General features: G+C 40.5%; 1 protein-coding gene across 1 annotated transcript in view; it reads left to right on the forward strand.

The window, feature by feature from the left end:
• The window catches only part of SMYD2 (SET and MYND domain containing 2), an 85,114-nt gene that overhangs the window by 49,584 nt on the left and 18,595 nt on the right, over positions 1-16,935 (forward strand). Inside the window, exons 3-6 of the mRNA XM_036757636.1 lie at positions 1,665-1,775; positions 6,960-7,020; positions 8,103-8,227; positions 15,002-15,069. Of these exons, the coding sequence (XP_036613531.1) occupies positions 1,665-1,775; positions 6,960-7,020; positions 8,103-8,227; positions 15,002-15,069 (365 nt within the window). The remainder of the gene's footprint in view (positions 1-1,664; positions 1,776-6,959; positions 7,021-8,102; positions 8,228-15,001; positions 15,070-16,935) is intronic.

A 16,935-nucleotide genomic window follows, 5' to 3' on the forward strand; every position in this document is an offset into this window, starting at 1 on the left:
GTTCTGGAACATGGCTTTTAAAAAAGGAATAGGAGGAGGAGGAGAAACCTGATGAACTTACTTATTCATAGCAGGAATCAGGCCATGAATTTTTCTCATTTAAATAATAGTGGGGGAAAGAAATACAAAAAGAACATAGCTCCTGAATTTGGCTTCCCCAAGACACTGGTTATGATATATGCATATGATAGCGCAAATGAAGCATAACTTCACAGAAAATCAGGGGAGCTGTCTTAACATGCGTTCTGATCCCCTTCCCTCCTCCCCCTCCTATTTGTCTCTGACTCTCTATGGAATCTTGAGGAAGTTCTTTCATGCATTATTTATTCAATGAGATGATATTTGTTAAGCACTTAGCACTGTGCCTGGTACATAGTAGGCGCTTAATAAATACTTGTTCCTTTCCCCTTTATTCCCTTACAGAATGGTAGAAATCTCTAGGAAGTCTTTTCCAATTGATTTCTAATTGTGATAAGAACAGGGACGTAGCTGACCCAGAGCAGTGGTCCGGTGATATTAAATATTTTAAAAATGATACAAAAATCATTTCCCTCAGACTTAAGAATGCGTACTCCAGTACTTCAGGTTGGTGGTTTTATAGTGCAGATACTTCTGTCAATACAGATTGCTACCTCTGTTTACCTTAATGGGTATCTTTGAGAACTCAGTGGCTCAAAAATTCATCTTCCTGGGGCCAGCTGGCGAGAAGCCTGTCCAGGCTTAGCTAGGCTGCTGCTCGGATGACAGACATTCTGTCTGTCACTGTCCATTTTGGAAAGGGCTTCTCGAGTTTGTGCTGTGCTGGCATAGCATTCTACAATCCAGGGCTGTTTCCAAACCACAAAGGAATTCTAGTGTATGGACTTAAGTATAAGTTAGGGAATTGTTTTCTTTTCAGCTGGGTCTTTCCTAATTACATTTTGCCTCCATGGGGATTTAAAATTAGTTGCCACAATCTGAATATTGACCGTAAGGGAAGCTGATCTAAGAGGTTGCCTGGCTAGCAAAGAAAAGATATTTTGGGACTATACATTTTTCATGGATAATCTTAGTAAATTGAATAATCCACAGGCATGAATAATTGGTGTGGCTTGGGGCACAGTGGATGAACACCAGGCCTAGAGTCAGAAAGACCTGAGTTCAAATTTGACCTCAGATGCTTACTAGCTGTGTGGCCCTGGACAAGTCACTTAACCCTGTTTGCCTCAGTTTCCTCATCTGTAAAATGAGCTAGAGAAAGAAATGGCAAACCACTGCAGTATCTTTGCCAAGATAACCCCAAATGGGGTCATGAAGAGTAGGACGTGACTGAAATGACTGAACAAATGAATAAGTGAGAGTGGATTGTATATTGTTCAGAGCAGTAAACTGGATTCCTAAGGGAAGTTGCCATAGAAATATACAAGATGTGAATGTAAACAGCACAAAGTAAATTTCCTCATTTCAGAAACATCTGTCAGGACCAGCTCAAGGTTAGAGTTCTTTCTATCTTAAAAAGATGTTTTTATCTTCGGCATTGGTGAGTGTCCTCATGGTTTCCAAAAGGAAACACATTTCACTTGACCTTAACTGGGGGAACTGACTGCATCCTCTCTTTCTTCACTTTATTTCAGTGTTTTGTGGTCTTTGTTTTTTGATGATTATTGCTATCTTTAACCTTTCAGAAAGAAGACTGGCCCATGCACAAGCTGGAGTGTTCTGCTATGTGTGTGTTTGGGGAAAACTGGAATCCCTCTGAGACTGTGAGGCTGACTGCAAGGATCCTGGCCAAACAGGTGAGGGGAAGGACCACATTCTGGAGCCATTTTGTTCTATCTTTCTTTGTTACAAGTCAGGAAGAAGGGGGGCTGACCTGTTGTGGCCAGCTCTTGTAAAAACTTGTTTGACTCAGTTTCCTATTCATATCTGTAGTAGGCCGTTGACGGCGAAAAACAACTAAAGCTTAAGTATGGAATTTTGTTTGTCCTGTGGGAGCATCTCTGTGGGTATCAGTGCACGGCTAAAACCTGACCAAGATTACAGCGACAGTGCCCTGTTCTGAGCACCATTTGAAAGACTTCAGTGGAATCTAGTGACCCTCCAAGTACATTAAAGAACCTGGCTCATTATGTAATAATCCTGGGGTGCCAGAGTTTTCTGGTAATCTTGAGACATCCCAAGTTTCCCTTTCCTAATGTAGAATCTCTTGGAAGAAAAGCTTCTATCTCTTCCCTCCACCTCCCCCAGGGTCTTGCCACTTCCTTCTTATAGTGTATGTAGTCAGACAAAGAAAATGGTAGAAGCAAATGGAGTGGACCTGGGACTTCAAAAAAGAGAGCTCACCTGGCCATTCTTGAAGCCTGCACTAGGCTTTAAAATAAATTTTTATTGATAATCTTTTGTTTTTACATTACTTAGATTTCCCTCATATCTTTCTTCCCCCTCCCTCCCAGAAAGCCATCTCTTATTACAAAGAATTTCTTTTTAAAAAGATGAAAAAGAGGGGAAAAAAGTCAGTAAAACCTATCAACATAATATCTGATGTTATAAGCAGTGCTCCACATCTGTGGATCCCAGTCACTGCAAAGGAGCAAAGCATGATATTCTTCTCATCTGTCTTCATTGTAGCCAAGTTTCATCTTTATAATTTACCCAACATTCATTTCCATTATTTTGTGGTGACTGTATGTGTAACATCAATCTTCTATCAATCTATCCATCTATCCACACATATAACATGTAGGTATATTTGTATACGTAGACATATATACACAACACATATATAACATAAATAATATTGACTGAATGTACATATGTGTTATATACATATGTTGTCTGTGCATATATATATACATGTATTCATATATTGTAGTCATTATATAATTGTCTTCTTGGCTCTGCTTACTTTTCTTTGCATCAGTTCATGAAAGTTTTTCCATGCTTCTCTGTATTCATGATGTTCATTTTTTTTAATCATATTAACATTTCGTTATATCTTTGTGTCACACTTTGTTTAGCTATTTTCTAATCAATGGGAATCTACTTTATTTCCAGTTCTTTCCTACTAAAGAAAGTACAACTATAAATATTTTGGTATGCATGAAGACTTTCTTTTTGTCAGTAATCTCCTTAGTTTGTTTGCCTGGCACTGAAATCTCTGGACCAAATGGTGTGGACATTCTTCTAGGCACTTTATTTGCACAGTTTCACTTTGCTTCCCAGAATGATTGTACCAGTTCACAGCTGCACTAGTTTATCTGTCTTTCTGCAACTAATCTGTCACTGATGATTCCTGTCTTTTGATATCTTTGCCACTTTGTTGGATGTAAGGCAGGGGTGTGGAACCTGCAGCCTCGAGGCCACATGTGGCCCTCTAAGTCCTCAGGTGTGGCCCTTTGACTGCACCCAGGGCCGTACTTGAGGACCCAGAGGACCATATGTGGCCTTGAGGCCACAGGTTCCCAGGGATTATTTTGATTTGCATTTGTCTTATTATTAGTGATTTAGAGGATGCAGGAGGCTGGGGAGTATTTTTTCCTAAATCATTTCAGTATTCTTGTTCCTGACAGCATGAATATTACAGTTTTAAGAGATATACTCTGCACTTGTCTAACCTTGCGTGTCCCCACTCCCAGTGGTTCCAAACTGTGTCTATGTTGGCAAGCCCGAGGTATAGCTAGGAAATACAGTGCAAGTGTTAGGAAGAAGTAAGAGTTGGTGAAGAAGAAGGGAATAAACATTTACAGAACTCCTGCAGGGTGCCAGGCACTGGACTAAGAGCTTTACAAATATTATTTGATACTCACACCAGCCCTGGGGTATGTGCTGTTGTTATCCCCATTTTACAGTTGAGGAAACGTAGGCAAGCAGAGGCAAAGAGGCTTGCCCAGGGTCACATTTGAACTTGGGTCCTCCTGACTTCAGTCCTGGTGCTCCACGAGGGAGGAAAGAGAAGAAAATAGAGTGAGGAGGTAAAGGCAGTGTGTGCTTCTGGTGGGGTACAGTGGAAGGCTGCCAGTCGTTTCAGGATTCCCAGTGTACCTGAAGTTGACCCCCCTGCATGGTGACTGAAGCAGCTCCCATTGCTGTGCCCACCCCCACCCCCATCCCCCTTTGTTAGGTCAGTTATGAGCATCTGATCTCAGAAGGACAAAAGAAGTCCTGGTTAGGAAAGGGCCAAATGACTTGTCCTTATATTGCAATGGAGTGGGATGGGTGGAGCATGCCACAAATACTTTCAAGGCTCTTCTAGTTAGGGTGAGGTTGTTGGCCAGGACACTCTACTGTAAATCTTTTTAAAGGTGAAATTTCATCCGCCCTTTTGCCAGCCCCTCTTCTCCCCCTTTCCCCACCTCATTTTTCTATTTTTCAACCAAGCCAAATTTTTCACAAGGATTAGCACATGTCCGCAGCTCAAATATGATACGAAGGGTGTAAATAGGAGTATAGCATTTTGGAACTCTGAGATTATCTTTCTGTGAGTTCTCCTCTGTTCAGTATGGCCAGAGACTCACCGGAGCGCCCTATCCTCTTCTAGGCTCCACCAGCTTATGGGAAATAACAGGGTTAGGTTTGAAAAATGGAATTAGTTTTGTTTTGGGGGTTTTTTTTATGCTGGGAAAAGAGGAGACTAATGGGCGCTAGGGAGGAAGGCTTAATAACAGTGTTTAAGAATGTGCAGAGATCCTGTTGAAAGGTAGAATTTATTTTTTCACAAGGATAGGAGAAGGAGAAAATGAGCTTACACTCTAGTAATAAGAAGTTAGCTAAGAGGAAGAACTTTCTGACAGCTGGAGAACTTCAAGGGAAAAGGAAGTAATGGAATTGCATTCCCTGAAGGTCCTTTAAAAAAAGTGTTTGTGTGTGTGTGTGTGTGTGTGTGTGTGTGTGTGTGTGTGTGTGTGTGTATACACACGTGTATATATACATAGATCTATATGATCCATATTACCTGTATTTATATATTATATCTTAAATATAATAATTCTATGTAATACAATCCATACAGATATTTAAGATTATATTGTATTATAAGATTGTATTGTATAATAAAAGAAAGAAGGAAATCAGACTTTGCCTTCTGGGACGGTTGTGGTCGGGTCCTTTCAGGGAAAGCGGATCAGTCTCTTTGCTCTCTTAATGGGCCAGCCCGCTGATTTTATTGTCATTATTCTTCTTAAACTGAGGTGCGTCTGATAAGAAGAGTCTTCTAGAAGGTTTGCACAAACGAACAATTCATTACAATGAAAAACTGCTGCGTAGTACTTAGCCAGTAGTTACCGTGCCATCTGAGGTGTTTGTGCCAGATGTATTTGCAGTGGTAATAATAATAACACATATTTCAAATAAAAGTGACGCAGCTTAAAAATCTGACCCAAGTGTTCAGCCTGTGGATCACAAACTGTGTGCTGGCTTTCAGTATTCCGGTTGCACATGGGGGGATGGAGGTGAGGTGAGGTCGAAGCTAAATGTTTAAGCTGCATCTCTGCTTACCTTTCTGTTGAACCACCTTCAGCCCCGAATTGGATAAATAGCCAGGATGGCCAAGAAGGAGCAGCTTCAGCCTGAAGCTGTCGAACTCTACCTTTGAATTCTTGCAAACGTTTGTTCTTGTTCCCGCCTCCTAACCCACTTAGCATTGTCAGTCCTCTCCAAGTGTTTAGAAGGTCAGTGATACACTTGAAGCCTCACCTGGCGCTGTAGCAGGCACCCTGGGCATGAGATAGAAGAGGTAGAAGGCACAGACTGGGCTTATGGATGCATTAGGCACCTGGGTGGTGCTGGGGAGAGAACATGGAGTTAAGAGGTTGTGAATTCAAATGCGGACTCAGACACTCAAAGTCACTTAACCTCTGTTTGCTTCAATGACCCCAGCTGTAAAGTGAGGGTTACAACAGGAGAAGGAAAGAAGGGAATAAGCATTTATGTTACACCTACTGTATACTGAATCCTGCTCTAAAGACTTATAAATACTATCTCATTCAATAATAGCACCTATTTTCTGAAGTTGTTCTGCAGATCAAATGAGATACTGATTATAAAGAGTTTTGCAAACCTGAAAGCATTGCATAAATGCTAGTCATTATTAGCTGTCTTTATTTTGCATATAAGAAGAATTTCTGTTTGAATATGAAATCTGAATTGACTTTAGGCAGGGCTCTAAGATGATCGGGGACCAATGGAACTGGGCTAGGTTTGCGTCAGGGCAATGGAAAAAATAAGTGTCTAGAGAGGTATGAGTGGATACAGTGTTATTAGACTTGGAGTCTGGAAAACCTGGGTTCAAATCCTGCCCCACACAGTTAGTAACTGTATGACCCCAAAAAGTTGGACCTTGGCTTTTAAGGGTCCTTCTAAATCTGTGATCTTTTGATGGTTGATTGGGTGGCCAAAAGTCCAATCCAGTTAGCATCAGGGGAGGTATTATTAAATACTTAACAATCCAGGTGCTGTGCTAAGCACTGGTTTCTCACTGGCCCTCAGAAAGTAAGGTGATGTGTGTTCCTATTTCATCATTCCCTCCTTCAGTCAGGCTTCCTTGATGTCAGCACACTAGTGAGCACCATGGGGATGGGACAAAAGAGGGGGAAAGCAGAGTCTTACCTCTGGGCTAGACCGGATCATTTTTTAAAATAGTATGTTCCAGGTTAGTGTTGGTCTCATTTGATAAAACTCTCTTTTTTTTATATATAAACCTCTTTTTGAAAAGTTTTATTGATGTGGTTTTTACTTTTGTTTTGTGTTTGTTTTTTAACATTACAAACACATGTTACCCCCCACTGCTTGAGAAGTCTCTTGCAACAATATGTGAAACAGTTATGCAAAATTAACAGTACAGCCATCTCATTTGAAAGCATGCAAGGCGGGGAGGGGGGATGATATCGAAGCATAAGTCTTGAGTGTTGATTTTAAAGTTAAAACAGTGATCTTGTGCCCAGGGCAAAAGCTAAACCTGTATACTTTCTTTCCCATTTAACTAGAAAACACACCATGAACGAACACCATCAGAGAAATTATTGGCTGTAAAGGAGTTTGAGTCACGTAAGTCCCAACACCTTAAAGTTTTTCCAATTCAGAAACCACGGTATCCATAAATGTAATGGCAGACAAATGGGAGAGGGACCTGGTTTTCCTTGCATGCTTTTAATAATTTCTAGCTAGCCGTTCTCCATAGTAAACAGGATATTAAGAAGTAGAAAAGGAGGAGTGGTAGCCCGTAAAATTGATGATACGGCACTGATTCTGTCACATCTCAGCTTTCCCGGCAGGCAGAATAGTTTTTGGACTTCACCGGAGTACTAGTGCTGCAAAATTAAGTTGTTAGCAGATGTGCAAAGAAGGTTTCGTCAGGGAGTAACTGTGTAGTTTCTCAATGTTGGCCAGATTGACGATAGCCATGGTGTTACAATGGATCAAACGCTAGACTGACAGTCAGGAAGGCCTAGGTTTGAGTATGTCCCCAGACACTTATTAGCTCTGTGACCCTGGGCAAATCACCTAACCTCTCTCAGCCATAGTTCCCTCACCTACAAAATGAGGAGGTTGGATTTAATGGCCTTGTTAAGAGCCTGTGATTGTATGACTGGGAGTCTTTGGGGAGACCTTCCTTAATGTGTGTGGGTTCTCGTAATCTTAGTGCCTTCCCTGTGATGATTATCTCCAGTTTCATCATGTCTCTGAGAGTTTGTACATAGTTGTCCACATGTTGTCTCCCCCATTAGACTCCTCCTCCAGGGCAGGAGATGCCTTTCACCTTGCTCTGCAGGCCCAGCAGTACCTGGTACATAGTGGGTGATTGATAAATGCTTATTGAATGATAGCCCTTCCTGCCACTCACACCCAAATCCCTTGTTGCTGTGGTCATTTTGAAATAGGACACAGGTAGCTTCAAGTTAGGAGAGGAGGCGAAGTAAGCCTCTTTCTTTTTCTAAAAGACAATTGTCCTTTTGGCCTAAAGGGAACCTGAAAGTGAGCAAGAAGGGAGAACAGTGACTGGTCAGGAGGGATATTTCCTGAGATCCGCGTTCTTGAGTTCTCTTCTGTTTGCCATTGACAGTAATAAGAGAAGGCTCAAGGTCTTCAACCTATCAAATCAGGTGACATACGGATTTTTTTACCCATAGATCTGGATAAGTTGGACAATGAGAAGAGAGAATTGATCCAGAGTGACATTGCTGCTCTTCATCACTTCTATTCCAAGCACATAGAATACCCAGACAATGCTAGTCTGGTTACACTTTTTGCACAGGTAAGAAGGTTTAAATAGTCTTATTCATGCCTTTTTTCTCCTCCTACTTCCTCTGTCCCTCCACCACTATCATGCACAGTTCTTTTGCAAATGAGGATAGTGTAGACAGGATGTAATCTCTTAGACAGTAGCCTGGAAGCTTATCTTCATTTTGTCACTACCTCTTCGTGTGACACTGGGCAGGTTCTGCCTCCAGTGAATCCAGTGAAGAGAAATATGGAGATATATCATCTGGGCATGCTTTGACCAACTTGTATAAATTCTAAAACATTTTGTATAAAATTCTTTTTTGTCATTCACCTCAACAAGCATTAAGCACCAGCCAGGTGCACAGACTCTGTGATCTGTGCTATAAAGTAAGACATGACCCCTGCCCTCAAAGGCCTTATCTAATAGGAAAGAGGAGACATTTTACACAAAAAACTAAATAGTGACAGCCCGTTTCTTGTGGGCTTGGGGGGTATGGGAGTGGTGAATGCAATTCAAAGACAATTTAAAATTCCTATTTTAAACTTTTATTTTGTGGAAACATTTCTCCCCTTTCTTCCTATTGATACTGAGTATAGGAATGGTTCATTTATTTCTGTCTCTCCAGTGCCTTGCCCAGCACCTGGTATATAGTAGGTGCCTAATAAACACTTGATAATTGTCCAGATATTTTAAAAGAAGAGCTAGGATTAAAGAGTGAAGCCTACCCTGATTACCTAAAAGTTGCTTTATTTATCATAGAAAATACATGTCAAGGAGATGAGGATGATGAGCTGTGGGAATGATTTCCTACTTCTCTTGGGTTGGGGGGGAAAGGGTCCTAGACCATCAAAATTAAAAATAAAAGGAACAAAGACTAGAATTAAAAGAGGGTTGGAAAATAAGTATGTGGAAGGAAGACTAAAGAATTGAGCCCTTCTAGACAAGGGAAGGAAAGTGAAGGGAATTCATCCTCGGTCTTCAGTTCTATAAAGGGAGATGGTACAAATGCTAATGAGGGTCAAGTTTGGGTTTCCAGAGAATAGGGAGAAGATAGGCCCAAGGTATGATAAAATAGTGTTAGAGCGCCCATAACAAAAAGCCCTTGTGGTATTACACTTTGAATTCATATATCAGATCTTTCTGAGGCTCATGAGAGAGTGGTTGAGTTACAATAGGAATTTGTGGAATTATAGCCTGTTAGAGCTGAAAGGGACTAGATCCTCTAGTCCATTTCTTCAGTTTTACAGAGAAGAAAACTGAAGTCCAGGGAGGGGAAAGTCACTTGGCCAAGGCTACGCAGCTAGATAACAAATAAATGTTTATGGAACTAAACTTTTGCTCCCCTATGAAGGCACTTTGCTAGATGCTGGGATACAGTTAAAAAAGTATAAAGTCCCTCCCCTCAAGTAACTTACATTCTACTAGACAGGAAACTATATGCACGTAGAGACAAAGGAGAGATACAGACAAAATATTTTGGAAAATTTGAGAATGAGAATACTCTCATCTAAAGGGATCAGGGGAAGGCTTCTTGAAGAAGGAGCACCTGGACCAAACCTCAAAGGAGGAGAAAAATTTCGATGGATGAAGGTTAGTGCATTCCAGCATGGCAAATGGCCAGTGAGACTGCATGAAGGTGAAGATGATGTGCCAAGTTTGGGGAACAGCAAACGGTCCGGTTTGGCTGGAAACAAAGTGTATGAAAGGGAGGAAAGTGAAATAAGACGGGAAAAGGACATCGAGGAGGGTCTTGTTGGGCTGACTAAGCCTGAGCCTAGGAGCAGCCGGGAGTCATAGAAGGTTTTTGAGCATGAGGGTGACATGGTCAGAATCATTAGGAAGATTATTTTGACCGCAGGAAAAGAGTGGATGCAAAGAGACCAGTTAAGAAGCTATTACTTTTCCCAGTAGATAAATGGTCAAAGGAAATAGGCAGTTCTCAAAAGAAGAATTGCAAGACTGTTAACCATATGAAAGAATGCTCCAAATAACTGATAATAAGAAATACGCAAATGAAAACAACCCTGAGGTTTTACCTCACACCCAGCAAATTGGCAAAGATGACTAAAGATTGGGATAGGCAGTGTTTGAGGGGTTATGGAAAGAGAGGAACATTAGTGCATTGTTGGTACAGCTGTAAATTGGTATAACCATTCTGGAAAGCAGTTTGAATTATGCAAATAAAGTGATTAAAATGACCGTAGCCTTTAACCCCGGGAATCAGCTGCTAGGCATGTACCCTAAGGAGGTAATTAATAAGAAGAAAGAGCCTTGTACACCAGAATACTTATAGTAACACTTTCTGTGGTAACAAAGAATTGGAAACAAAGGAAACGTCCATCAATTGGGGAATAGCTGAACAAATTGAGGTACATGAATATAATGGAATATTATAGTTCTATGAGAGATGATGGCCATGAAATACAGAGGAGTATGGAAAGACTTAATAGCATTTATGTCCACTTAAAGCTATATGAATTACTTTATAAATATTATCTCATTTAATCCTCACAGTAGCCCTCAGAGGTAGATGCTGTTATTTTCACATTTTACACGTGAGGAAACTGAGACACAGGGAGGTTGGGTGACTTACCTAGGGTCGTGCAGCTACTGAGTGTCCAAGGCCACGTTTGAACTTGGGTCTTCCTGACTACAGTTCTGTCAGCGTATCCACTGTGCCCCCAGCTGGCAAAGCCAAGAAAATAATATACACAGTGGCTCCAGCCATGTGGATAGGAAGAGCTACTAGCTCAGAACATTTGAAAGGGAACTTTGCAGAATTCCAAAAAAAGAAAAGAAAAGAAAAGAAAAACCCCAGTCCAAGCTGGGCCCTAAAGAAGAGAGATGAGGAGACAGCTCCCTCTGCTCCTTTGCAGAGGTCAGAGGTCCCTGGGGGTGAAACGTTGCATATATCTTCAGAATTTTTAGTTGTCTTGATTAGTTTTTTCTATTTCTCTCTTTTTCCTTTGAAAATATTCTTTATTATATGGAATGATTCTCTGGGAGGGAGAAGAAGAGTGATACTAGGGGAAATTTAGACAATGTAAGAAAACAAAAGAGATCAATAAAATTTATCTTTAAAATATCAAAAAATAATAAAAGGGGTTACTACCATAGTCCAGGCAAATGGTTATAAGAGTTTTTTGAATGGAGAGAAAGTGATGGGTGTGAGAGATGCAGAGTAGAATCAAAGGGAGTTGGCAGCTGATTGGATGTGGACAGTGAGACTCCAAGGTTCTGAGCCCGAGTGTCTAAGGGTGGTGATGCCCTCAACAGAAGGATGTTGGGGGTAGAGCGGAGAAGGATTTCAGTCTTAGACAGGACTTGGGTTTGAATCTTGCCTCTGCACCTTATTATCCTGTGTGACCTTGGGCGAGTCAGTTAATTTCTTTGGAGCTCATTCTCTAATCTGTGAAATTGGAGTAGAGGACCTCTGGGGTCCCTTCCAGCTCTGAATCTGTAGTCGTATGGGTCTGTGTTGAATTTTAGGACCGAAGAGCATAGAATCATGGATTTAGAGCTACGAAGGGACCTCGAAAGTCTTCTAAGTCCCTTTGTTTTACAGACTAGGAGACGGAGATCCTGGTAGGACACCAAGGCTGAGTCTAATAGGTAATAAGTAGTAGTAGATGTGCAAACTCAGGGAAGAGGTTAGGGCAGAGTGAATGGCAGGTCAGGACCCAAGTCTCCAATCTCTTGTTTAAATAACAAGTTACATGATTCTTTTAGAAGTGGTTGAAAAATGCAGTCCTACCCTCAAGCAGGGGAGGCAGGTGAAGTACAATTTTAGGGCCATTTTTAAATGAAAAAAGAAAAACCATTTTCATGATACAAAATTTGTATTGTGTACTGATAAAAACAAATTTTGCTACTGCCAATATAGGGCTTAGTATACTCTTCCTGCCTGTGATTTAAAGGAAAGAAAAAGAGGAGGGAACCTTCAAAAATCTCAAAAGAAAATCCTTTAAAAAAAGAAGAAAGGTAAATGCCATCTGTCTCTGCTGCTGCCTCTGAGTGACCCATTTTTGTTCTATCCCAACTTCTCTATTCTTTCCTTTCTATAAGTGTGTGAAGAGGGTGTTGGTGAGTGAACTTGCTGCTAGCAGAACTGCAGTGGAACATGTCCACACTCCCTCCTTGGGATTGAGGTGTGTTTTAATCACCACAAATATACGCATCGTTGGGAAATACATTTTTGGTACACAGCCTACATCTAGTCTAAATCCTAATTATGAGAATAACTTTAGCAAAGGCGTGCGTGCCTGATTTGACTTAGGTGGGAAAAAAAGAAACTGTGGCCGATGCTTCTTATTTGATATGTGAAATTTACTTTTCCTTCTGCCTGGGTATTTGAATAAGGGAGGGGAACTTGCCAAGCAAATTGCTGTAGAATTGGAGCTTGAAAACCCATCACGACCTCCCAGAAAGCAACCTAGATATTCTTGCCATCATGAAAAAATACTGGCCTTCTGCATCCCCTACAATGGGAAAAGAGAAGGACTAGAGGTAGAATTATAGAATGATAAGTTCATAGAATGTTAAAGCTGGGAATGATCTCCAAGGTCATCTTAAGTCTGATCCCTCCTTGTACAAATAGGGAAGTTGGGAGGCAGAGAAGTTAGATGAGTGGCCTAAGGTCAGATAGCTATTTCATTGGTTTACTCATTTAGTTATCTAAAGGGCGGTATGGTGTATTATAAGAGTGCCAGATTTGGAATCAGAGCACCTGAATTCAAACCCTAGCTTGGTTACTTAGATTTATGACATTGGGCAAGTAATCTAACCTGCCTGGGCTCATCCAAAAAGGGATGGGTTTGAACTAGATGGCCTTTGAGGTCCTTCCCAGCCCCAAAGCTATGATTTTATGATTTTTTTTTTAAGCAATGGGGATCAAGTGACTTGCCCAGGGTCACATAGCTACTGTCTGACGTCGTATTTGAACACAGGTCCTCCTGGTACTGCACCACCTAGCTGCCTCAATGTAGTCCCGATATTGAATGTCCACCGCAGGCAAGGCACAGGCTGTAGGATAGAAAGTATGCTGGTAGAGTAATAATAATAATAATAATAATAATAATAAATAACAGCTAATGTTTATGTAGTGTCTTCTATGTGCCAGGCACTGTGCTGATCACTTTACAATTATTATCTCACTTGGTCCTCACAACAGCCTGGGGAGGTAGATTCTGTTGTTATTTTCATTTGACCGATGAGGAAACTGAGGCCACCAGAGTAAGTGACTTGCCTAGGGTCACACAGCTAATAAGTGACTGAGACTGGATTTGAACTCATGTCTTCCTGACTCCAGGCCTACGCTTTATCCACTGTACTACCCAGCTGCCTTAAGAGTAGGCGGTTAATAAATGTTTATCGAATAAACAAATGAATTCCTTAAGGGCACTAACATCCAGGCCTCATAGCTTACCATAGTGCTTATTTTTTTTCATCACAACATAGCTACCCAAGTTGTACCCAGGTAAAACCTAATAGTTACTTGTGCCCAGACTAAGTAAAGCTAATTATCTTGACAGTGGTGGCAAAACGTGTGGTATCCATAGACAGCCACAGCTAATTTATATTTACAGTTATCTAAGAAAAAATGTACTATGCATATAGGAGATGATTTAATTAATCTGCAAGCATTTATTAGACAGCTGTTTGAGGCTCTGTGTATATGCATACAAATATGAGACCTTCTCTGCTCTCAGAGAGCTCACATTCTACTTGCGCATGCAGTATATTCACAGATAAGTACAGGATGTGCAGTATACAAAACAAAGAGGAAGTGATTTTGGAGGCAGGGCAGGAGAGGGAGAAGGGAGGGACAGTGGCAACATTAGTGGAAATTAGGAGAGGACCCTTGAGAGAGATGGCACCAGAACTGAGCCAAGAAGGATTAGAGGATACCAAGAGGCAAGGATAAGTGAGGATGGCATTCAGAATTGGGGGGTAACCTGTGCAAAGTCCCAAATGAGGGAGAGGACGTCAGGTACGGGAAACAGCAAACAGCCAGTTTGACTGGAGCGTGGAGCACAAGAAGGGGAGTAGTGTCTAATCAGCTTGCAAAGATATGTCAGAGTCAGATTGTGAAGGGATGTAAAGTGCTGGGGAGAGGACTCGAGTGGGTGAACGAATGAACCTCTTCAAGTTCTTGCTGCTTTGGAAGTTAACAGTGGTGGTGCTAAGCCGTGGGCATCACGAATTGTAGTATGGGATTTCAGAAGCAAGTCATCCTATTGTAAATTTCATGTTTCTTTTAAATTTTTTTTAAATTTCAGCCTACAGATGTTCCAGTCCGGTAGACCACAGTCATTGGGGAATGGGGCAAGGTCAAAATAGTCAGACAAATCTCTTTATCTCTTTAATAGCCCATACCACCCTATGTTGAGCTGTAAGGTCAAGAAGTCCCATCAAAACACTGATCTCTATGTCTGTAGAACCGAAATATTTCCAAGCCTTAGCTAGTGGCCCACTGTTTTTAAACAATTTTTTTTTAACGTAACAAAGTTCCAGGATAATAAAGAATTTAGACAAAGGTAGAAAAGTGCTTCTCCTCTTCTCCTCTTCATTGGTAAAAGAACTCTAAGCACATGTCCAGTTGATGAGGGTCAGCAGCAAAACTGTCATATTTAAAGAAAGGTTGTGCATTCATGTTATGGAAGGAGCATTGGACAGGACTGGAAAGATTCTCATTAGACGTTCTAGTGGCAGACAGGGGTGAAAAAGAAAAAATGGTTTGTACCCCAAGGAACTTTTGCCTCTTATTTGGTTCATTTGTTTCTTTCTCCCTTTTTCTTTTTGTAGGTTAATTGCAATGGCTTCACAATTGAAGATGAAGAACTTTCACATTTGGGATCAGCAATATTTCCAGAGTAGGCTGGGTTTTCCTTCATTTCTTTCCTTTTCTCTAGCTTAACATGAATTTGAATTTTTTGATTTTTAAATAATATACCTAGTGTCTGCATGTGGCAGACATAAAACTCTAAGTAAATTAAGGCACCTTTTTAATTCTGCTAGGTTTCAAAATATTTCCCCTGTACTTAAGGATTTGAAAGTAGTAGTTATCAGAGCAGTTGCTTGTTAAGTCTTGCCAGTTAGAGAACTGTTATTAAAGAACTCTTTATAGTGTTCATAGGAGGAATAGTCCTATGCCCTGCTGAGAAATTTGCTTTCTGCATTATCTTCAGTTCAAGTTATCTTCAGTTTTAACGATTAATTGCCACCCAAGATATTTCTATAGCTTTGCTTAGAAGAAATATTGGCTCTCGCCTCATCTCAACTTTTGATCATTGTGAATATGGGAAAAGCACAGCATGAGATGCAGAAAAACCTCACTAATTCAGACTGAATTGGGGGGGAGGCCCAGCTGAAGTAGTGAATTAGAGAAACTTATTAAAGAAATATAGTTTCCTGAAAACCCCACCCCCCCATCCCTCACTTTTGAAGAGATAGTGTTTCAGGTGAGGTTAGCAAGATATTTCTGAGTAGGAAAGGAAAGGGGGAAGAATAGGTATTTTATTAAGTACCTACTATGTGCCCCCAACTATACTAAACACTTTACAAATATCATCCTTAGAGAACCTGCTACAACGTACATATAGCTACATAGCTAGTGTTTATAGAGTGTGTTGAGGTTTACAAAATGCTTCATGTATGTTATTTCATTTAATCGCTTGAAATTACTAGACGTTATAATGGTTTGTTACTAGCAAGCTTATTTGGTGAAAATGGATGCTTTAAAAATGTTGAAACAGTTTGTTTTCATAAATAGTTTATATGTTCTTCCCAGTATTTGTGTTTGGACAAACATTAAGTGCCTCTTTAATGACCCCTTTTTCAGAGATAGTACAAAGAAACAATCTGTAACATAGCCCATATCCAAATTATCTCAAAATACAAGTTAGTGTCATATGAATTTAATAAGATTTACCTACAAAAGAAACAAAGTGCTCCATATTTGAATGGATGCATGCATGCATGTGCTCCTTTCTTTGGTCACACAGTTCAGGCTCTCATCTCCTATGTTTGTTTGTTTCTTGTGTTTTTGTGACTTTGCCAATTTGCTGCTTAACCCACTCATGATAACGTGACAAGAAGTCACCAACAAATTAATATGTTGCTTTGAGCTGGGAGAACAGCAGTCACTGTGCTTCCTCTAGAATAACTAGAAGGTTTATTCATTAATAATAGCACTGGAGGATCACATGGAATCCTTAGCCACGGTCTGAATTCTGATAGCCACGCGGAAGTGACTTCATGACCTTTTCCCTAGGGGAGAGGGAGGACATTGGAGAGTTTCCCTCTAGAGGTCTCATTGAAGACAAATCTAGCTCTGAAGGGAATTCTTTTGAGGCCAGTATCTTAGGGACCAAAGTAGACATTTATCAATCAGCATTCATATATTAAATACCTAGTCATTGTGCCTAGTTACTGGCAACTCAGAGACAAAACTGAAAAAGGCCTTGCCCTCAACCATCTTACATTGGGGGTGGGATGGGTGGAGGACACACATGCAGACATAAAGAAATAGAATATCTGTGTGTGTGTGTGTGTGTGTGTTGTATATACATATATATGCATACATATACACACATATATATCCGTATTATATATATACATATCTACAAAATATTTATTTTGTATATACTTATATTTGTGAGTATGATCTTCCAATATTGAATGTAAGCACCTTGGTTACAAGAGCTGATTTGTTTCTGTCTTTGTATCCCTAGCCCTTA

This window comes from Trichosurus vulpecula, chromosome 4, assembly GCF_011100635.1.
Source record: "Trichosurus vulpecula isolate mTriVul1 chromosome 4, mTriVul1.pri, whole genome shotgun sequence".
Classification (NCBI taxonomy): Eukaryota; Metazoa; Chordata; class Mammalia; order Diprotodontia; family Phalangeridae; genus Trichosurus; species Trichosurus vulpecula.